Below are 23132 nucleotides of genomic sequence, written 5' to 3'. Positions count from 1 at the left end.
CTGATTTGGCACAAAAAGCACAGAGGAGCAGCATTTTCTTATGATGCACACATCTGGGAAAGACTCGTATAAAACCAGAGGTCTTCGTTTTTTCACATGAGGCCGATTTGATAACCGATTTAAAAGAATGTGCATGTGACCGAAGCGGAAAACCAGGCATGAATTTATTAAACGTTAAGATGGCAGAAAGGAGAAACTGCAGACAGTGAGACAGAGAGAGAAATGTGCTACGTCATCAACATAACTTATTCTTGTGTGATTTATGGCACTGATTTTTGCTTGCCAGAATTTTCTTATACGTCTCTGTCACTGATATATGTAGTACTGTGAGTGCAAGTGGGCACCTGTAAGCCTGGACCTCGGCTTGGATTTGTTTGCCACGGTGGAAAGGGTTTTATCTCATTTCTATGTGCTTTTTAAACAATCCCTATCATGTAGACTTTGGTGTTTTATGTTTCAAAACGCAATATAATTGAATTCTCAACAAATGAAAATCTGAATGAATTAAGAGATTCTACTTAACTTCCTTTTAATCTTTCTTCTCATTTTGCTCAGTGTTTTTTTGTACCTGTTAATATAAATTTGATAAAAATGGTTTTCCTACACTGAAGGTTTCAAGACAAATAAACCTGCTGGTCCCGTACACAGCGGGCTAATGCACCTACATATTTTGCCATGTTCTGTTTTAGTTAGACCAAGTGAAATTGCTCTGCCGATGCCTTTTAAAGGTCTTCAAAATCCACCACAGTTTATTGCTGGCTGATGTTTTAATGCACTAAATACCCTGCTTCTTTAAACCTTAAGCATATACAGTCTATGGATTTGCAGATCCTCTCTGATGTGGACGGCTTCCAAATCTCCAGAACTTCACCACACCGCCAGCATCCCAGTGCTTAAAAAAAAATAATGCACCTAAGCGACATATAATTAAGTCCTACGCCTCATCACCAACTTAAAAGTGTCTCTTCTACAGAGCAGAGATAGGAAATTAAAGCTCTTGTGTAATTAATGATTCAGGATGCTTGGCTCGCTATCCCCACTAATCGCACGGATAAATCTCACCGTGGACTTCCCAGGCACAGATAACAATATATTTATGAGGCCGTAAAGAGAGAAGAAGGCTTTTCTTAGCGCCAGGTCTCGGTCTGCCCGGCTGTCGTAAAGCACAGCCACTTCTTTTCTGTGTGGCGGCGAGGCGAAGGTGACTGAAGTAAGGAGGCGGGGGAACACAGCTATTATATTAAACAGAGAGTATGCAGTTTGACATTCCCTTATATTAAGCAGAAACTGCACACAGCAGTGTGGAGCAGTGGAAATGGCACTTGGTCTCCATATATTTTCTTTTAAGCTGATGCCCGAATAACCAGCATCTCTTTAAACAAGGCTGGCTGGGGTGGATGGTGAATTGCTGGCTATACAGAGCCCACATTTTCTCAATGGTTTGTCTGCACATTTCTCCAAACATTTTTAGGTTCTCTGCACTGAAAGTAATAAACATAGCTTACATAAACCAAAAAAACACTAGAGGTAACCTTTGAAAGGCTGTAAGTCACCTGAAAACCTTTAATTTATGTGTCAAAATAAGGTTATGGTGCCCATAAATAAGCCAAAATGATCAGTCCTTTTAATGTGTAATGTGTAAAAGCACACTGCTCAAAATGTCTACCCTCCATGTTTTCACTAAGTCACTGATGCTTACTATACCTAACTATTATTTTTCTGAGTATAACTGACTGCTGCTCTCTATCCTAATGTCTAAAGTTTACTTTCTAAAGCAAGCACGGGCAGGTTAAACCAATAAAAAGTTTATGTAACATCTTATGTCGAGCTCAACTGATAAGACCAATATCAATACCGATATTTGGTGATCTAAAATATCTGCCGACTTCTCTAACGCAGTTTAACAATAATCTTATTTTATTATCACAACAGGTTGTGGATTACTCATTTATCCTCTGCCGGCCTGTGCAGAGGATATCAAAATCAAAAAAAAATTTATATGCACATTTAAATACAGGTTGAACCAAAGTGCTGTACATAGTAGAGATAAAATAGCAAACATACATAGTAATTACTATAAAAGACTAGTCATTCATTCTAGTCAGTGTTTTCAACCGGGTTTTAAAAATGTCGAGTGCTGGCGAAGGCCTAATGTGAAGGGGCAGACTGTTCCAGGCTTTGGGTGCAGCGATCGCAAAAGCTCGGTCACCTCTGTTTTTCCGTCTAGTTCTGGGGATAGTCAGAAGCAACTTATCTGCAGACCTAAGGGCTCTACTTGGATTATTTTTTGTTAAAAGGTCCGAGAGATAAGATGGAGCTAATCCATTCAGAGATTTACAATTAACAAAATCTTGAAGTCGATTCTACGATGTACTGGTAACCAGTGAAAACGTGCCAGGATTAGGGAGATATGATCACATTTGCGAGTGCGTGTCAGGAGTCGGCCGCCAGCTGTCACTCAGGATAAGTGAGTGACAGCTGGTTGTTGCGTTTGTGGCATTTCTCTGGTGGACAAACTCTGTAACATTAGAACTCATAACATGACTGAAAGGTGTTCTCTGTGTCTCATTATGTCGAGACCCTCTGGCGTAACCAATTACGGAAGCTCCACTACCACCATCTGTCCAATACATCCAATCAGTGCAAGGACACGGGATCCCCCGACCACTTTTATAGCAGCCCCTGATCAAACACCAGGTATTCTCCCTTTCTGCCCTGGAAGTTCACAAGATTTTCAATTCAATTCAGTTTTATTTATACAGCGCCAAATCACAACAACAGTCGCTTCAAGATGCTTTGTATTGTAAGGTAGACCCTACAATAATACATACAAAGAAAAACCCAACGATCATATGACCCCCTATGAGCAAGCGCTTTGGCGACAGTGGGAAGTAAAAACTCCCTTTTAACAGGAAGAAACCTCCAGCAGAAGCAGGCTCAGGGAGGGGCGGGGCCATCTGCTGCGATCGGTCGGGGTGAGAGAAGATCTTCTTTACTTTTCAGTTTTTATTTATCAACCGTTGTAAATGCCCAAATGACTAGTATTGGTCAATATATTGATCTTCAACAACATATCAGTCGGGCTCTTCTCTATCTTTTTGTAACTGTGCTACAATTGGGCACTACCAATAAGTTTAAAGGCACTAATTTCAGAGACTTAAACCAATGGCCTCTGCACATTTTGACAGCTAGATAGACTCCTCATGACACGCACAAATGTTAATACTTTTACTGATTGCTGATAGTGCTGCTCAGTCTTTTGCCAAAAGCTAGCTATTTGGCATTTCATTGACCCCAAAGGCAGTTGATATTTAACATTTAAAGCTGACTAATCCTAGAATTTCCTGTTCTGAAGTTACCCGAAACCACTATGAAAGTCTCACTGGCTGCATTACTTTTTAATTTGCCTGGATTTCATTCTTCTTCTTTTCTTCTTCTTTGATTGTTAAGCACAGTTTTTTAAGTTGCACATCCTTTGTGTGGAGTAGCTCTTTAATAAACCCAAACTGGGATTGATGCCATTAATGACCTCACACACTGGTGCTAAGAGACTGAGCTCTATCCAAACAGGCTTAGTGGTCAGTTTATACTGTTGACCAAAACGGAGGGCAGTAAAGTGGCTGAACACAGACGTCATGCGGCGCTTATAGGCGTGGGAACTTCTACATTCTTTGCCCTAATGGAGAATTTACCGCATGTGCTTTTGTGAGTAGCGAACACTATCCAAACAGATATATACCAATCAGGCAATGACATGTTAAAAAAGATAAAGAAATAAAGAACAGATTAAGTGATGAACAGGAAAGATGAGGTTAAAAGTGAGGCAGTCACCCTTAAGAAAGAGTGGCTAAACTGAGAGAGGAGGAAATGTGTGTTTCTCCAGAGCTTGAGGTCTTTCTCCCACTAACAGCCATGTCTAATACCCGCGGCCGGGCTGTTTTGTCTGCTGCTCCAAGGTATCAGCCACAGGTCAGAAGGTAACACTCTGTTTACACGATCATTTCCTAAAGCACTCATGGTGACTCAGTGGTGTGAAAGTTGACTTTTTTCTTGGCCTTTGTGGGGACGGACCAAGAATTGCAACATTAGCTACAGCTACTGGGCGTGAAAGGGTCCTGAGGGTGGGGGGTCCTGGACTTTTGGGGGTGGGGTGGAGGCTGGATGGGGATCTGACTGACCCTCACCCTGGGTGGGGGGCCCCATTAGTCTCGTCATCACAGTTCATTCAGACAAACTGTAACAGTGTCAGTGACATTCTCCCACAAAGACACACTCCTTTACACAGTCTATAAACATGCTTTCTCCTGGCCAATTCATCGCGCAGTGACACCCCTGAAAGAGCCTCTTCACACGGCCCGTTCTCGCTGAGGTTTGGGCTGGGGCCTTCATCAGGCCTTCCTTGGGGCTACACAAAGGCCGGGGTCAAACGCTAATTTACAACATGGCCCCAGACTCTGCTCCCAGGCTCCTTAAACCGCCAGCACAAAGCCACCGCTAGACTTTTTCTCTACGTCTAACTCTCACAAAAACCATGGTATCAGGAAAAAAATACAAAATAACATGTGCTCAAGACTGAAAGCATTCCTGCATGAAAGACTCTATCAGAAGCTCAATCTCACAAACAGCACACGCACACACACGCACCATGATACCCGATGAAAAGCTTACCTACATTGGATTGTTTCTCCTTTACACCAGCCTCAGTTTCACTGACTCCAGATTACACACGGTGATTGACAGCTAAACTCAGCCATAACGGACACCCAATATGAGATTATGAGGGTGCAAGTGGGGGCCATGTCATGATTATATTGACAAGGTGACTTACCATAAGTTGGCCAGTCAGATTCAACTTTGCACACAATAGCCAGGCCGAGCACCGTCATCCATTGTAAGTAAATGTTGAGAAATTGAGAGAATGTTAACATTGTGAAGAATCTGCTGGTGACGTCTTTCTGAATAAGCCAAGAGTGACCCATGACAGGACCTTTGACACCTCAGGACAGCCTTACCCTCGTTCCCTTGTTAGCAGCCCATCTCCTTAGTAACTACCACCCCAACAAGAACACCATGCAGGAAAGATAAGGTGCTGAGGGGGTGAAAGGGTGTTTCAGCGGTCACACAGAAGTTAGGGAATAGGTCTGTTCAAGCCAAAAGCGTCAAGACATCCTGAAGTACAGAAGACAGCGAACTTCTGAGATATAGCCAGGAGTGGGCAAGAAAAGTTTATGTAAAGTTTATGCAGACTGGAAAACTACCTGGAGCCCAAAAGCTTACTTTAAAATTAGTTTGAACATCCCATTGTGATGCTGTGTGATGTGCACAAGCAAGTTCATGGATGCACTCTGCAAACCCAATGAGCTGATAACTTTCCGCGCCATCCCAAATACGGTCAAATATGAGCAAAATGGCGATGTTAAACCTTGCATATTCAGTCTACAGTCGTGCATTACTACATAGTTATTTGGGTCTATTTTTAGACAGGCCACATCTTTTTGATTTATATTGCATTGGTGAATATTTCACCCAAATCAGAAATCTAATCAAACTTTACTTTGTGACTATACTGTTCTATAGAAAACCCAAGACTACTACAGAATATAATGCAAAACATAATGCCGAGGAGGGAGGGGAGGGGCTTAAGACAGGTTAAAATGACCATGTGTCTACAAATAACAGAGAAGCAGCAAATCAGCAAATTCCGATGCGTTAGGGAATTCCACATTATGGATAATGTTAGCCTGAAAAGGACAAATAACACATTGAGTAAAGGTACAGGTAAAGTTAGGTGTAGGTTAAGGTAGTTATTGTTATGGTAAACTAGAAGTGCATAGTGAGTGAGTGAGTGAGTGAGTATATGGGAGAGAGAGAAACAGGTCCACTGTGAGCAGAGAGACAGTGGAGAAGATTAACCTCTGCTCCTGCAGGCCTCCCAGGGTGAGAAGGCAGCACAGTCACACAGTGGCACTACACACTCAGGTCTATAAACAAACACAATCAGTGGAAAAAGTCATTATAGATCACATGTAGACTCAGTAGAAAAAAAATGTAATTGTACTACACATGTTTATGACACAGGAGTTGTACTGGAAACCATGATCAGCATGACAACACACACACGCACACACACACCAACCACTCTCTTTAATAAATTCATTCTGGCTTTAAGGAGGATCCCCCTGCAATTATCCAGTCCTCCCTCTTGCAGCTCAACATGTCTATTGGCTGGAAACTAGCCGGCCTTTCTCTGCTCTTTCAGACCGTTGTTCTGGGAAAAGCCTAAAGGGAAACATTTAGATTGGAGGGCTTTTTGAGTCGCGCTGACAGTTGACTGATGACCCTCCATAAAATGACAAAGCATCGCTGTGTGGTGGCCAGTGCGGCCCACTGCCTCCCCATGGGAAACTAATTGCTTTGAATTGTTAACGGCAACATTATTTTTCTGCCAATCATTGCTTTTGAATGGCCCGAAAATGAGCATGAAACAAGTCTTTTCAGCGAACAAAACAGTTAAATGTCCCCAATGTTGATCAAATTAACTTCAGCACTCTGACAATGGACTATATTTGTGTGGAAATAATAGGGCACCACAAAGCAAGCCTTTATGCCTGGATTTCACAGTTGTAATGTAAAACTGTTCTCCCCTGAACCGGACCAGCCACTCTGAATGGGGCTTGGAAACAGAAACAAACTCCAATACACAAAGGAGATTTTTTTTTTTAACTGCAATGAAAAAAAAACCTGTTGGTTTTATCTCATGCTATCATTTCACATTGGTCATTTAGCAGAAAAGATTTCCACCCTCTAGAGAAGTTCCTGTCATTACATCAGCCTGTCTTTGGAAGGAAAATGCTAATAAGCTGATATCTGTACAATCTAGCAGCTAATGGGAGTTCATTTAACATTATGAAAATGCCCAGTTAAACTACTCTTTAAAAAACTGCTTGTGCGCACACAAACAACTCAACCATAACATAAATGGGAAACAATGAACTTTCCACATCAAGCGTACCCGAGTGTCACTTCATGCAGCTTGGAACACACATGGGCACTTTCAAAGGGCAGGAAAAGGAGCGAGGGTACATTTCAAGCAGAGCCTTTGCTGTTCTCCCATGGAAGCGGCCCTCACATCAGCCCAGGCTATGGAGCTGTGCTTTTTTTCCCTTTTTTTCTTTCTGATGTGACTCAATAGTGAGGTCTGGCTGGCTAAACGTTGTTCCTTCTCAGCATTGTTCCCCCGAGGCCTTGAAGCACTTTGGAGATAAACACTATTTAGCAGTTAAAAGGGCCACAGAGGAAAAGGCTTATCAGATGTGTTCTCAATGGGCTGTAAGCTGCATTATTAGGCATGAGCTCCAGATAAGGTGCAGGCTGAAGTTTGATGCTCGGCAGCAGAGCTCTGTAGCTGCAGCGCTGCCGTGCGTGCAGGCTCCAGCGTAGACTGCTGCGAGGATCTCAGCTGGTGGTGTGTTCAGCAGCTCCAACCCTCCCCAATCTTATCCCATCCCGCAATGAGAGATTAGAGCCCAGAGAGGAGAGAGAAGAGAGAGGGAGGGGGAACTCTGGCTTTAGATATTCCCCGTTCCTTTTCCTGCTCCGCTTCTGGGGGTAGGAGTCAGAGTTAGGACAATAGCCAAAAAGATGGTTCCCAACCAGCCACTGAATGGGAACACTGTTGGTGGTAGCGCTTCATTCAAAGCCCGGCCCGGGCACATTGTCCTCCCAGATCGACGGAGGAGAATGGAGTTTGCTGGTGGCTGCCAAAAGGTTAGCAGCCTCTGTGAAAGGACCGACCCATTATTCACTGCCCTTTACAGAGCCCAGGCACCCTTTGTGCTCCTCCTCCCTTCCCTCTGCACTGCTAGCTTTTTCTCACTCCGGTGCTCCGGATCTGCGCCCGAAGGCTTCACCCTAAAGTGAGTGAGTGAGGCGCGATGGCCCCCCCACCTCAATATCCCACCCCTGTATCGCTAGCAAGGAATACCAGGGGAGCTGGAACATATAACGACCTCCTCATCACCACCACCACCTTGCCTCACACCACTCACCCCTCGTCCCCACCCCTGCCAAAAGAAGAACCTTTAAATGATATGGCCCAGAAGTAACAACAAGGTTACCATCCTCCAACACAAGGGGAATTAGAAGGAGGGAGCGTGGAAACTGCCACTCACGCCAGCACAGTTTCTATTCAATCCCTTCAGCCACCCAGCTAAGACTCTCGCTGCTGTTTAGGTGTGTTTACAGGAGGCCCTTTCAAAATAAATCAACTGGGGGGAAATAGCACAATGAAAGTAGAGGAAACACTATCAAACACAACAGAGCAGAAACAGAGGTGCTTTGGAAACATGATTATGTCGGTAAATCCAGGTGTGTTAAGATGTAATAAAAAACTGCAAAAGCTGCTGAAACACTGCCACTTCCCTGTCCATTAAAGGCAGCACATTCTTTCATCAAATCAAAAAGGAAGTAAAGGTAAAATATGACCTTGCAGAGAAGAATTTATTAAGTGCCTCGTAATTCAGGCCCATCAGAAAGCCTGTTTGTAATGTATGCCACCGATATATTTATGCATGTAGTTATCCAAAGTGGAGGAGGTGGGGAGGCGTGTCATGCATTCTTATGCAAGCTGAATGAGAGGTCACCTGCTGCCTGGTGGGTATTAGCCTTTTATTGTGTGTTAGCATGGCCAGGTACGGAGCAGGGCTACCACTGTGCACTCCATCATCCCACAGTGCTGCAAATGCATGTCCCATAAATTACATTAGCGTAGCCTATGAATGGAAATCATGGTCTGTTTGTACAGACGCGGACTTCACTTAGATCAGAGGGTAGAAACCTGTACCATAACCATGAAAACTCCAGCTAGAATAATTAAAACCGTTAAAATAACGTAGCCTCGCTCGTGTTAGAGCCACCATTGTATAAATGACATGGCAATGTGCCTGCTACATAATAAGATGTCCAGTATAGAAATAGAAATGAACATCCAGCAAAAGGCCAGGTGGTCACAGACAACTGCAGTAGGAAAAATGACATTAAATTTAACTGAAACCCAGTTAAATGGGAAGTTTGCAGATGTGCCTCTGTCGTATTGCCCAGCAGGTCCTGAGCAATAAGACAGCAGCTAAAAGTACTACATCCTGTTTGGCCAACATAGTCTGTAGTTAAAAGATGGACAGAGTAACCCACTGCTTTGCTAACTTTCATTTTGACACAGTGAGTTAGCATTATCCTGCGATATAACCTAATGCTAACAGCATAGGTTAGCAAAGGGGTAGTTTATATTAGAGCATCACACAGACATAAATACATGCTAATCAGTTCCAAATGAGTAAAATAATCATATAAATTCAGTCACCAAAAAGGACAGTTAAACAAAAAATGTTCCAAAAGTCACCAAGACTGCAAACACAGCTAAAATATTCAGTTCAATGACTCAGATTAGCAGAGGTGATGCCACCTGTCACTCAAAGCAGCCATGCCCCTAATAATACATAACTTTAAGCCTTAATACAGCGTACAGTGTGTACATTGTATAGTTCTAATCAAGTGAAAAATTAGGTATGTTTATCCACTTTAAAGTTAACACAGCAGTCTATGGAGAATGACTCCTTCTAGATTAGTCTCGTGTGGTCTTTTGAGGAAATGCAGGAAAGGGTATTTTCTCTTGATGTGTGTGTCGGGGGGATATTCAGTTCTGTTCAGTTAGCCAGGACTTTTGATGTAATGCCAGTGACGATATTACATGTCACAGTACATTTTATATATTTATTTCTCAGGACCAAAGCAGTGTTCACAAATGGTGTACTGACAAATGCTTGCTTCATTTTCTCTGCTGGTAGAAAAACGACAGAGGTAAGTGTAAGATAACACTACCAAAAACTAAAGTAAAATAACAGAAAATGCTGGAAAGTAAGAAAGATTTAGAGTGAGGGACAAAAAAAGAACAGATAAAGGAGACTTGGGAGTTCACAGACCGTATAGTGAGAAGCCCTATTTCCACAGACAGATGTAATCCCACTGGTCTAAGACTGAATCCCACCAAAAACCTTCTCCACACCTCTCTTGCTCAGTCTAAGCCTTGATTACAATATCAATACAGGTTTTTGCCATGCAACAGAGAAATGAGATTTGTGACTATCAGCTGCTACCTCAATGCAGATATGCAATTTCTGTTGTTCAGGAAAAAAGACTTTATTAGTTAAAAAAAAAACACTTCTTAAATCTTTTTAGTCCGTCTCAGTTTTACAGATAAAAATCAGTAATCATGAGTGTAAACATCGTGTATAATGAAGGAACTTGTTTTGCAGATTATCTAAAAAATGTGTGGATATCATACGTCTTCCTGCTTTACAGAAACAGAAATGTTGGGTTATAAATAGAGTAAATCTACCTTGATATCTGCAGAATTTGATCTAAGACTAAAGTAAAAAAGAAAAAGAAAAAAAAGCTGGTGACCAACATCTACTGTACCTGTCTAAAACGTAGGCCAGTGCCTTCTGCCTGGTCCCAGAGTACTCTGATGGGCTTTTCTCCCAGGCCACAAGGTTGGAAGCATCATGGAAAAGGTGGATGTTGACCAGATCAAAGGCACTGATGGAGAAAGGTCACATTGTGAGCGATCACTGATGTTTCTAGCACACATATGCATAAGAATACAGCCACAAACTCTACTCTGCCTTCTTTCATTTTGTTCTCTCAGAGAAAAACAAGACAGCTCAACATACAGTGATGAACACCTCCCTGCAGATCCTATCTGGGTGGTTTTTTGTTAGCATGGGGCTTGGCAGGGCAACTCAGAGGAATTGATCTTATCCCACGGGCTTTATTCTGCAGCGACATCCTGAACAAATGAATACATCTGTAGCTTTGACTGTGTCCGATCTGATCTCCCATTCTTCACCAGCCTCTCTCTCTTTGCCGCTCTTGTCAAACGTCACGCTCCTATTAAATGCTTACCGTTTCAGCTCTTTAGTTCTCATGTCATCCCTCTATTAGATTACAATCCCCATCTTCCACCCCTCAGCCACCTACTCCTCCCCCCATTCCCCAGCTCTGCACGCTGGAAGCAGCGATGGTATTCATCCCGTACAGGTTCAATTGCATGTAATGTTTTTTGTCATCTGTCATACGCAACTGCTCCAGTAACGTGATTACGTCTAATCGAATCCCTGCTTACTTCTGCAGCGCGGAGTCCGGAGAGGACTCGGCTATGTGAGTCGCTCTCTCCGTCTGGGTGCGCTGTCTATGATAACCTCACAGAGCAAGACTCCCTGCAGCTCGAGGGTGAAGTCAGACGTGACTGACGTGGCTAGATATTCATCTCTAATCACAGCGATACACTTGTAATGATTCAAGGTTGAACAGTGATGAGGTGGGATGTGTCATTGTGGGGACCTATTAATAAAACTCACCAGTCAGCCATGGCCCATCGAGTTCTGATGAATCCCTTTCTGGACCACTTGCACTGCAGAACAGAGAGACTCAATTTAGCATGACAATTGACAGTGGCGAGGATTTACCACAAGACAAATGAAAGCTATAGAGTCAAATGTTTCACAGTTAAGTGGTAATGTCCATCATCTGGGAGCAGAATTTCTGGTTTCCATTTTTCAGCACTGCTCGAAACTCTGCAGTTCAATTTGGACAGACAGACACATTTCATTAAAAAATTCCTGAATTGTGAGCTTTTAAGGCAATTAAACTGTCTAAGTTACCGTATGGAAACGGGCTGTTAATGACTCTATAAATACACATTTAAACATCCGAGTTAATGGATGAACAGTGGCGGAACCTAAGTGTATTGTAGCAAACACTCCACTACATTTCACTAGGAACATACATCCATCCATCCTCTTCCAATAATCCGGGGCTGGGTCACTGGGGGCAACAGCCTGAGCACCTCCCTCTCCCCAGCCACCCCCTCGAGCTCACCCGAGAACAGCAAGGTGTTCCCAGGCCAGCCGAGAGATATGATCTTTCCTTCTCCTTGTAGACATGCCCAGAACATCTCACCCGAGAGGCATCTTAGCCAGATCTCCGAATCATTTTAACTAGGACCATATACTATACTGTTACCATAGTTATACCTTTTTTTATGTTTTCCATCATCAGTTTTCAAATAAAAAAAAACTGATGCTTTGTTATAAGTAAAATTCAGAAAACAGGAAAAAAGAGCTTGACAAGCCAAAACATTAAATTAAGCCAATAATAAATGGCCATTGTCTTTCACCTGTGTATACCAGTCAATCCATTTCATACCTGCTTGGCAACCTTTTCCAGATTTGAACAATCATTTTCAGTAAAACATTAGGACTAAAGGTGGAGTCAGTCTGAGATCAGTCTGTGATTGAATGGGGTCAAGTTGGCAATTACAGTGGGGGAAATTATGATTTGATTCAATCCTGAATTTTTGAGTTTGCTCACTTAGAAAGAAATGAACCGTCTCAAAAACACATTGCATAAAAGTTAGAAACTGATTTCTAACTTTTATGTTATATTAATGTTATATCACTGACTGAAAACTGAAAACCCAGCCACAATTCTGGCTCCCACAATTCTGCATTTGATGGTTTTTGTTTGAGTCATTTTAATGTAAGTTTGCTCGGCTAACATTATTTCAGAATGTTCAGTATTTTACAAAGTATTTTAATTTATGTAATAAAATATCGATATTTGGTGTTCCCTTATTGACACAATATTGCAACAGAAAATATTGCAACACTATTCTGTCTATATTTTTCCCCCCAACCCTAATAAATATGAATAAATGGCTTCAGTCAGAATCCACTGCCTACAAAATTAAAATCAAAGCACTGCATGTTCAATGCAAACAAGATTCAACATGCTTTATTAAAACTAACCAAAAAAAACAACCACATGAAGATTCATACTTATATTGTACATCAATATTCTTATGAATATGGAGGACTTGGTCAGTCAACCTGAAACATTCAACGCCATAAAACAAAGAAAGTGGAATGTTATCAGTCTGTTTTTACACTCAGTTAATGTTGAAGCTTCTACATTTAGGAAAGCTCTCTGAGAAGCTGGCAGCGCGAGGTGGGTTTTAACCTAGCTCACCTCAGCCTGAACACTCAGTGATCCTGACAGGCTTTTATTGAGTGAGCTGGTCAAGGAAGTTTTTACAAGAAGCAGAAAAATGGATTTTGACCATCCTAACCAGCTGATGTTTTTGGTCGAACGGTGAAGAAGACATCGCGGCAGAAAGTAACACGAAGCATACGTTTCTATCTAGATTCATCATTTTAAGCGAGAACGACCAGAGAACGGCGGCGCGAGTAGCTCTATGGAAAAAGATGCTGGGAGACACCAGGTGACAGCTGCAGTGCAGACATCCACCGTGCAGCTGTTTGATCAGATCAAGCTTGTGGGATCTGATCAAACAGCTGCATCTTTCTCAAACAGCACATGATCAAACAGCACATGATCTTTTTCAAACAGCACATGATTCACCATGAAGCTGGTTATTAAATGAAAGACAAATTGATGTTGCGAGTGTTCTCATTCTGAATAAATAAGCCTCTTTCTCACAACCTCTCTCTTTTTTCCTGCCTCTCTCTCTGTGTGTGTGTGTGATACCCCTAATGGGGAGTTAACTGCAGTGATAAATAAACTAATTACGGGCCAGGTCACATAATTACAAATTGACTAATTTTATTTAAAAAGCTCAGATGCAAATTAAAAGCCTAAGAGGTATTTGATTGCGCCTCACATCCTTCAATCTGCATTAGTATAAGATTAACTGTATCAAATTGAATTACATTAGCATACTTGAATTAATCCATAGTGCCTTGGCAGGATGTATGGACCCAATTATAACTTGCTGTCCCCCGAAATTGTGACTTTGAGAGGAGCATATGTAAACAGATATGATATGATCATGCTGTAGCAAAACCGATTGGCCTCGCCCTTCAAAATATACCTATATTTTTGAACTTAATGACTATATTAAAAAGATAAACAGAAGCAAACAGAAGCAATAAGGCTTATGTAGTCACACACAAAAATGCACTCTGAATAACACATTAGTTTGTTGCACGTTAAATCCATTAACATGCTGCAAATGTTTGTCAATGTAAAGTTGAGGAAAGAAAGTATTAAGAGTATGAGAGGATGAGTAGGGACAAGATGAAGAGCGAGAGGTGGCGGTGGCGGTGGGGGTGGACTTGCTCAGGACCCATACGAGCACTGACTGCCGCCAGAGACGTTTAATCTCGATTTAATTTAAAGAGCCATTAACTACAATCGCAGCATTAAAATCCATCACTTTCTTGACACCCGGCCCCAGATTGCCCCATTTCCTCCACATATGACTGATTGACCCCCTGCTCCATCGCTCGCTTATAAACACACTCACGACGCGCACGAGGGCGCGAACATAGACAACTATCAGAGTGCATGCTTTAAAAGCATCACTGCAAAGTTTAAAATAATAATAATAATAATAATAAAATCATCATCTCTTTATTTCACACAATACGAGTGCTTTTTTTGTAGCAGGAGTCCGAGTGAAGTGATTATCTCACAAAATCAATCAGAGCGCGGAAGAAGGAAACGGTGCTCGGCCTATGGGCTGACATGATGACATCACGCTTTGGTTGCGACAGCTGATATTGGAGCGGAGATGATGACACAGATGCTGTCCAGCCCCCATTTAATCATGTGCTGAGACATCATCATCATCACGCCTCCCTCTCTCCTCCACACACACACATAAACACAAAAATGCTTTTCCTAAAAGTTTTAGAGTTTTACTAAGAGTTCTTTTTTCCCCTTTTTTAAAGACATGTTTGCAGAACAGGTCGCATGTGAAAATATTAAATATCAGATATGGCTGCTGTAGTCACTGAAGGGGAGGTTGATAGTGGGAGTCGAAGGGCGACCGCAAAAGGTCGCGAGGCTCGCGGTGACATTGGCCGACCTTCCACAGGTCAACGATGGCGTCTCCGCCCATGACAGTGATGAACGGTGGCTACGACGGTGGGGTGGGGAGAGGTGGGGTGGGGGTCACATCTGTGGATGCTCGGCAGAGTACAGACAAACTGTTTGTGCGAACGCACGAACAGAAAAAAAAGATAAACAGTGGGGGTGGAAGAGAAAGTGTGGATTCACTCAAAACTACGACCATGGAAAAATATGCTGATATAAAATGTCACACGTGACACAGTCAGCACACACACACACACACACACACACACACACACACACACACAGTCCCCTTTGATTTTTTTGACCTTTCTAAATACTTCAGCCCCCCCAGTAAATAATACTATGTTCAGAAAGAAGGCGGGGCAAAGAAGAGTGCAGGACAGAGAGCGGAGGGGGTGACACAAAAGCCCCATGACAGAAATGCACTGTGAGTAATAAGTAATACACACAAACGCTGATTGATTTGAGCCCCTGTAAACAGTCACATTTATCTTTATTCCATCATACGGCGCGGGGTGGGGGGTATCCAGTGGCAGAGGGCCGGTTTACATGACAGGACAGTACATGAAGACATTGTGTACGTGTGTGTATGCTTTGATAAAGCTGCACCAGAACTACAGAGGGAGTTGCTCTCTTTCGCCACATGCAGCAGTAAAAACACTGAAATTAAAAAAATGCAGGAAGATGGATTTTGTTCTTTTAACTAATTATTGCAAAAAATAAAAATCGCAGTGATTTACTGGTCATTAATATGTCTTCAGAATTTCGCAAACTGGTGATGATTCTTCTCATGAATCATGACTCGCTGCTCTCCCCTACATAAGCTGCCTTTATAGGTTAAAAGTATCGGTGTCTGGAACACTTGCACTGTATTTACTTGGTATTGGATTGATACCAAATATTTGCAGGATCGCAAAGCACTGCTATCTATGTCCCCAAAAAATGTAAAAAGCTTCAATTTGGCTCTCATTTCGGCATTAGCCCCTCGTTTATGAGCTCCTTGCAGTCTCATGGATCACGCCTGTCACAGAGAACAGCATCTGTGTCACAGGTGTCTTGTCTGGTGATAAATGCCACAGAGCGTTTTACAGGCAATGCCAGTTTAAATGACTTCATCTCCTTAACGTACACATCACATCTATGAATCACGCGTGGCGTTTAAATCATAAGGAGAGAAGCAAGTTAACTTTCAGCGAGGGCAGAACTTGAAAGTAATCGCAGCCCCGTATCGCAGCGTGCTACAGGGGGCACTAAAAGGGTATGAAAAGTCAGCGCTTTAATGGACACGCTCACGGTGCCAAACAACAAATACAAACTCATACGGATGTTGATCTACAGCCTGCCGCCTATTTTCATCCTTTCTCTTTTTTTCACCCCCTTCTCTTTACCGTTGTGTAAAACAATCAATAGCAAGGGCACATTAAGGTCTGGGTCGTATACTTTATTTATATAAGGCAATGACAAATCCTTATGATGCAGTGGTTTTTGGAGGCGTGTATTACCGCACCACACAAATAAATACATGAATCCCACCGGGGGGAGGGGGGCATGGAGATTGACGGAATAAAGGGGGGGGGGGGGGGGGCAAGCCGCCAAATCCATCACCGCGACCTTTTGGAAGAAATAGCATCCGCAATTTTGTCCACTTCCTTCTTATTCAGCATTTCGATTAACGTCCCCGCTTCACTCCCCCCAACGCACAAACACAGCTATAATTCAGGGCGGGAATTACGGAAAGAAACGACGCTTTGCATATGGAGAGGCCGCCACTTAAATGGGAATTGAACAGAAAGTGTGAAAGTGAGTAACTTCAGAACTTTATGATGCTTTCAGAGCTGAAAGCAGAGCGTGATTTAGGTTAAGTGAGTAATAAGTAAGATTATCGAGGAAAAAAAAGACAATGTTGGGCTGGATATCAACTCCGTGAGGTCTGAGCCACTTTTCTGGCTATTGGCTCTGCCTGGTCTGCTTGTGTAAAAATTTCAGCTCTATAAAAAGCAATCAAATTGCATGCCTTAGGTTTTTGAGGACAAGCTAAACTATACGTGGGCTGCAGGCATATCACATCAAGGTGTTAAAATGATATGACTGCAAAAGCAGCTTAAAATAAACACCCTCTAAAAGGGTATAATCAAAGCCTCTAGCACTGAGCATCAGAGATAGATCAACTATTATATAATTGTATAATTTATTCACACACTTACTACTTATTATTTTTTTAGTAAGTAAGTTGATTAATTAGTGACAAAAAATTATACAAAATGAAAAATGATATTAAATTGTATATATATATATAATTTTATATATGTTGTTTTCTGCTTTATGTTTTTGTCATTTTAACTTTTTTCTTTAATGACTGGAAGAAAGGAAGAAAACTAGCCGCAGTGCCTTTCACACAGAACCCTGAATGTAGAGATGGATTCATGGGTGGGATGCCATGAATGGCATTTTGTTTTAAACTAACACAAACACTCCACACTCCCGCCATGATGTCACCAGCTGTGACACATTATTAATGGGGGACGGTAAAGGTAAGCCACAAGCTGAGGAAAGCACACATCTGTCTCTGCGGCCAACCTGAGCAGCGTGCTATCACTCGAACACCTTCCCCAGAGGATTCGAGACACCTGCCCCCTGTGTCCTTTTTGATGACTTTTAATGATGCACTCCCACATCTCTCACAAGACCTACTCCACACACACCTATCGTTATCCCCCCCCCAAAAAAAGGACCGAAGCAACTGGTTTTGGACTCCCTGTGTGTGGCGTCCTGTCCGGTCCAAGATCCCCTTGTAATAGGATTCCTCAAAGCTGCAGATGGATGGCAAATCTAGGCGGTTTCATCTACTAAAAGAGGGCATAAATCACGAGCGGAGGAAGCGGGGACGAGGCAGGGGTTATCACCAGTCTGCCTCCCTCGTGAGAGCTTTGCATTAAAGCATTAGTGAAATTAATTCATCTTTCATAAGAGGTTTGAGCAGTATCTGTGATCTATGATAACAACCAATTTCTCACTACGGAGGGGCCGGAGGAGGGAGGCAGGCACGGAGGGGGGGACAGGGGGGAGAAAAAAAAAAATACTCTGCGACCCTGATAGACTACACAAATCTGCTCTTTTTAAATGGGCTAACATTATCTGGAGTGCTGCTCTCTGGAGCATCATCCCAGATTCATATCCCAGCCGGGAAAGAGGCATAAATCACCAGGCAAAACTTTTCTCATCTGTACACCCCCCCCCCCCCCACACCACACACACACACACACACACACACAGACACACAGACACCTACACGGCACATACGCATGCATACACACACACTTCTTTTCTCTCTACATCACTCCCATCATCCTTCTCAGCATACGCCGTGCCAGCTCTGTTGTGCCGGTTTTCTTTGCTTGTCCTGTTAAATGCAGAACAATGCTTCGCTGCAATCATTTTAAATGGCTTTGCGCCTCAATCAGTGTAATTGGTTTTAGATCATCTCTGGAACGGGAGAGAGAAAAAAACTGAAGTTGTTTAGGTATGTATGTATGTGTGTGTGTCTAGGGTGGCTAAGGGTAGGCAGATAGGTGGGTGGGTTGAAGGGGGTTGGAGGGAGTGTGTGTGTGTGTGTGTGTGTGTGTGTGGGGGGGGGGGGGGGGGGTCCTGCAATGTGTGAAAAAGACGGAAATTGGGGGGAAGTGTGTGAAGGGGGCCGTATCCATCTGTTTTGCATATATTTGCGGAGGCGGCCGTCGGAGCATGGTTGACAGATGAGTGGGGAGTGCGGGGATGACACACGGGCGGTCGTGCTCTTTATTACTATATCAGCACAGATATGCTCGGCGCCCAGCTCCCGTCTGACGGCGCACCACACATCGAAACCAGAAAACTGAACACAGGCGGCGTGAGCAGGGAACTGCTCCACGGGACACGGGAAACACAACAAGGACTTTTTCTCTTTGAATTCTTTGTGCTGATTTGTCTTTAGATCAGTCAACTGGGTTTCCCTGAAGTAGGGGAAAAATCTGACTGGAAAAACAAAAGGCTATAAAAACTGCAAAGGAAATAAGCAAAGTAAATATATAAATATTCAGGTCTGTATTGGATATGCATAAAAAAATGCAACAAATTGATGTATATACAGTACATAACGATAAGTGGGATTTAATACATCAAGAAATACACATTTTGAGCACACATAACCTTCCACTGTAAATAAAACATCTGTCAGCCGGCATCTCGGGAGAAGGCTGTCAGCCAATCGTGTGTGTTTATTACAAAACCCACCTCGGGAAAGTAGTCCTGTGGAAACTTCGCCTTCTCCAGTGTGGGTGTGCTTTCTAGTGTCTCTGAGCAGGTTTCCTTCCCGACCACCTTTCTAAATTTCTTGGCTGAAGAGGAAGGGAGGTCGACAGTGATGAAGGGAGAAGAACGGGGAGAAAAACACACACTGTTACAACCACAGAAGGTTCTTTTTTTAACACTGTGTGAGTGAAGTGTGAGTCTTAATCTTCTAATTGCACTGATTCTTAAAGCTATTTCAGCTTCATCAGACAACTGCCCCACCTGCTGGTCAGAATGAGGAACGCCTGCACTCGGACGAGGAGGAGAGACTGAGATGTAAAGTGAGTAAATGCCTGTCTTTGATATCATTGGATCACTGTAGTGGATTAAATGCTGTAGATTTAAAACACTGCAGTCCCTGAATTTTCATTATATTCTGTCATAGGCCGTGTGTACACTTATACTGATAGATGTTGATGTTAAAAATGGTCAAAGTTTACAATAACAACGTCAGTTTATGTAGAAATTCAATCTTTACACTGCTCTGAATACTCTGTTTCACAGGTTTTTTTTAAAACTCTTGGCTCTGTATGGGGTCATAGAAGGTTTCGTGGTCACCACAGACACACAACAGCTGTTTAAAATCTTTAGTTTGCGACTTAAAGTCAGCTAAAGTGACTTCTTTCAGCCAGATGATGATGACCCCTCTCCTAAGCCCAGTTAAGGCCTTACTGTGACGCAAGGCAACTTTAGGAGAGTGAAAGTATAAAAACGTAGCACTGGATATGGGAATAACAGGCTCCTCTTCACCCTCCTCCACTTCTACACCACCCAGGGTTAGGGGAATTTTAATCTGTTTGGAATTCCTTAATGGAAAATCTTTTAACAGAAAAAATATAATGCCTAAATGTATGACACTTCACTTGAAGTCTTCTGCTAAGTTTCAGAAAATTTGTCTGAAAGTTTGCATGTGGCTAAAACAGTCCCAGCCCAACTGGACAGGCCACCAGCTCAGAGATCAGAAGATTTTATTATTTGCATTTCGTGCTCAAACTAAAATTGCAAACTGAATCTTAAAAACATGGAGACTGCTAAAACAAATTATGCCCGATTAGCTGCTAATGTACAAACATCTGCAGATGCCCGGTGCTGTGATTTTAAATCAAATCTTAATGTGTGTGCACATGGGTACATGAATGCGCCTCTGCTCTCTCTTGTGACCCCTCCCCTTCCTTCGCCCTGTCCTTCACTGGGGTAACTGGTGCTAATGCTGACTTGGGTCTAATAGGAAGCGAGGCGGCTCCACATCTATATCCCCTCTTTAATTAGCGTGGTCACCGGCCCCCTGGGCCCTCTGACACCGCAGGCTGATGAGACGGCCGTAGCTGTCCAATAACCTGCTGCACACCATTACTGTAGGCCCGAAATCGTATGAATTAAATCCTAATATTTATAAGCATTACCATTCTGTCCCGCTCCCTTTACATTATCCTCAAAGCCAATCACAGCCTACTGCTTTTGATGGAAGCAGGAATAGCCTGCAAACGGTCGCATGTGATATGCAGGAATGTGATAAAGGGGAATGAAGGGAGGATAGTGGTCATGATGTATGTGTGTCATGTGATGGAGAAAGGTGGGGTGAGGCTCACCTTTGAAATCAAACTGTTGGATGTTTTTCAAAGAGTCGTGGATAAAGTATAAACTTCCAAGAGCCTGCAAGAGAAGAAGACTTTTTTAAAGACATTTATTTATCAACTTTTTGTTTTGTAAGGAGCTAAAAGTCCTTCAAAAGCTTTTCACACCGTCAGTGTTTAAAGGACTGACCTGATGTGAAAATGCCTAATAAACTGCGCTGAAAGCAAAGCCGGCGCAGATCTTCCACACTCCACAGCACACTGCACAAACACTACACACACCCCATCCGGCTACACAACAACAGGTGCACCGTGCTCTCGGTACAGTACGCTCGCAGCACGGCCTCTGTGCACCCTATTCTGGAGTCTTCTAACGTGACGAGTCAACAATTTGAGCTTTCAAAGGACACATTCAGATGGACTTTTCAATGAGCAAAGATCAACTTCAATAGGCTTAAAATCTTAATTTTCCCTGTGAACAATCAGGAAACTTTCCCAGTCGGTGGACGAGCCAATCAAAGTCTGTGGGAAGAAGTGAGAGTGGTGCAGAGGGGGATTTGATGCGGTTCACAGTCCGCTACACTGCTTTTCTGTTGGCCTCTTTACATTTAGGGCAAATCGAGGCAAAGCTCGAGCTCAATCCCCTGTGTCTTTGAGATAGCAGACCTTTGATTTAGGATAATTCCGAGTCTCCTTTTCCTTCAAAACAGAGCCAGAGAGCGGAGCGGAGCTTCAGCTATGAAGACCAGAGCAACCAGATTAAAACGTAAGTGAGTAGAGGGAGAAAACTATTGCAAAAGAGTGAGAAAGATAAGAGCGAATGTACAGGAAATGATAGATGAGTAATGGTGGATGTGACGGAAGGAAGGAGGAGAAGAAATCAGAAGCGAGGGGGGGGGGGGCCTCAATGCATGATCTTTTCCCGTTTTTTCCGCACTCTTTCCAACACGCTGGGAGAGAGTTCGGGCCCGGCCTGGCCTCTGCATTATTTATGAGCGCCCAGCACATCTTGAGATTAAACATTTGCTGATTTGTCAAAAGCACAAACACGAGGTCCTGCCCATCTCCTTGACATATAAGTTCAGCCGACAGAAAACACTGTCGCACATTTAATTGATGAGAACCGCGCTTGGTGACCCGAACCACTGCCGTCGCCGCGCTCCCCTCCCTCCCGTCAATCCCTCTCCTGCTCAGACGGAGGCAAAAAGGAGGAGGGGGTGGGGGGGGTGCATATGAGAGGGGACAGCGTTGGGCGAAGGCAGGACTCAAGGTCGCAGCTTCCCATTGCGAGAGGACATCTTCCAGGAAGGCCCCCCTACACTTATTTGTGCTCACTTGTCTTTATGTTCTCTTTCACCTTAAAGTGCCAACAACGGGCCTGGACACAGAGATGGATAGGAAAGCAGGGCCAGGGAGGCATAAAGGTGCCATTTGTCAAAATGGTGCCACTATGCTAACTGCTGCTGTTTGTGTGAATATTTCACAGAGTAGAGGAGTGAAAAGACCATTATGCCGTATTATTGTGATATATTTCCTTTTACAAAAGAAGGGGAATTTTTCTTTTTTATTTCTATTACAAATTAATTTGCAGCTGCATTTTTTGTTCTATTTACCGGCAGGTCAAAGTGCCTCTTACTGCTAGATTAACTGAAAATTAATAGACAAAAATGTTAGCAAGTCATTCAGGGTGTAACTTTGTTACCAGGCAAAACTGAATAAAATAGACTCATGTTCGTCATCTGTTCAAGCAGAGCATTTTCTACTATAATATTTTATTAAAAAACCCAAAACGTAATTATTTCAGGGGAACGGTGATGGGCAGCGTCTCTAATTTTGAAGCCTGAACCAAAAATAATTATTAGAAGATTAGATTTTTTTTAAACTTCTGACAAGTTAAAAAGGAAATTATAAATGTGCATATATGTGTTTCCATTTGTATCATTTTTGCTACATTTGGCATTTTTGTTTTTCAGGAAAAACACACACACATTGATGTGGTAGAGGTCTCAAAACCTCACAAGAACTCAAATACGACACACTTGGTGTTAAAGGGTTAAATAAATAATTAGTAATTAATCATTTTGTGGAGCTCATCCAAACATAAAAGTAAAAAATAAACTTTATAATAAAGATTTTATAATAATAATAATCTAAACTTTATTTTCTTTAAAAAAAAAGCTGAAGCTGATACCTCCACTTGCCCCCAGCACCTGTGACTACCAGATATAAAATTAATATGACATCAAACAAACCCGCATGAATCAATTATCAAATAAATTA

General features: G+C 42.7%; 1 protein-coding gene across 3 annotated transcripts in view; it reads right to left on the bottom strand.

The window, feature by feature from the left end:
- Positions 1-23132, bottom strand: part of inpp5a (inositol polyphosphate-5-phosphatase A) — a 156235-nt gene that overhangs the window by 41139 nt on the left and 91964 nt on the right. For all 3 annotated transcript variants that reach the window (XM_084948700.1, XM_084948698.1, XM_084948699.1), the window contains 4 exons: positions 20868-20931; positions 19222-19325; positions 11415-11467; positions 10474-10593 (listed from right to left, as the gene is read on the bottom strand). In XM_084948700.1, coding sequence (XP_084804826.1) covers positions 10474-10593; positions 11415-11467; positions 19222-19325; positions 20868-20931 — 341 coding nt within the window. The remainder of the gene's footprint in view (positions 1-10473; positions 10594-11414; positions 11468-19221; positions 19326-20867; positions 20932-23132) is intronic.

Source organism: Perissodus microlepis, chromosome 13 (genome assembly GCF_051167445.1).
Source record: "Perissodus microlepis isolate ML-2025 ecotype Zambia chromosome 13, ASM5116744v1, whole genome shotgun sequence".
Lineage (NCBI taxonomy): Eukaryota > Metazoa > Chordata > Actinopteri > Cichliformes > Cichlidae > Perissodus > Perissodus microlepis.
Note: the sequence above shows the minus strand (reverse complement) of the source record. Positions and strands in the feature narration are given on the sequence as shown.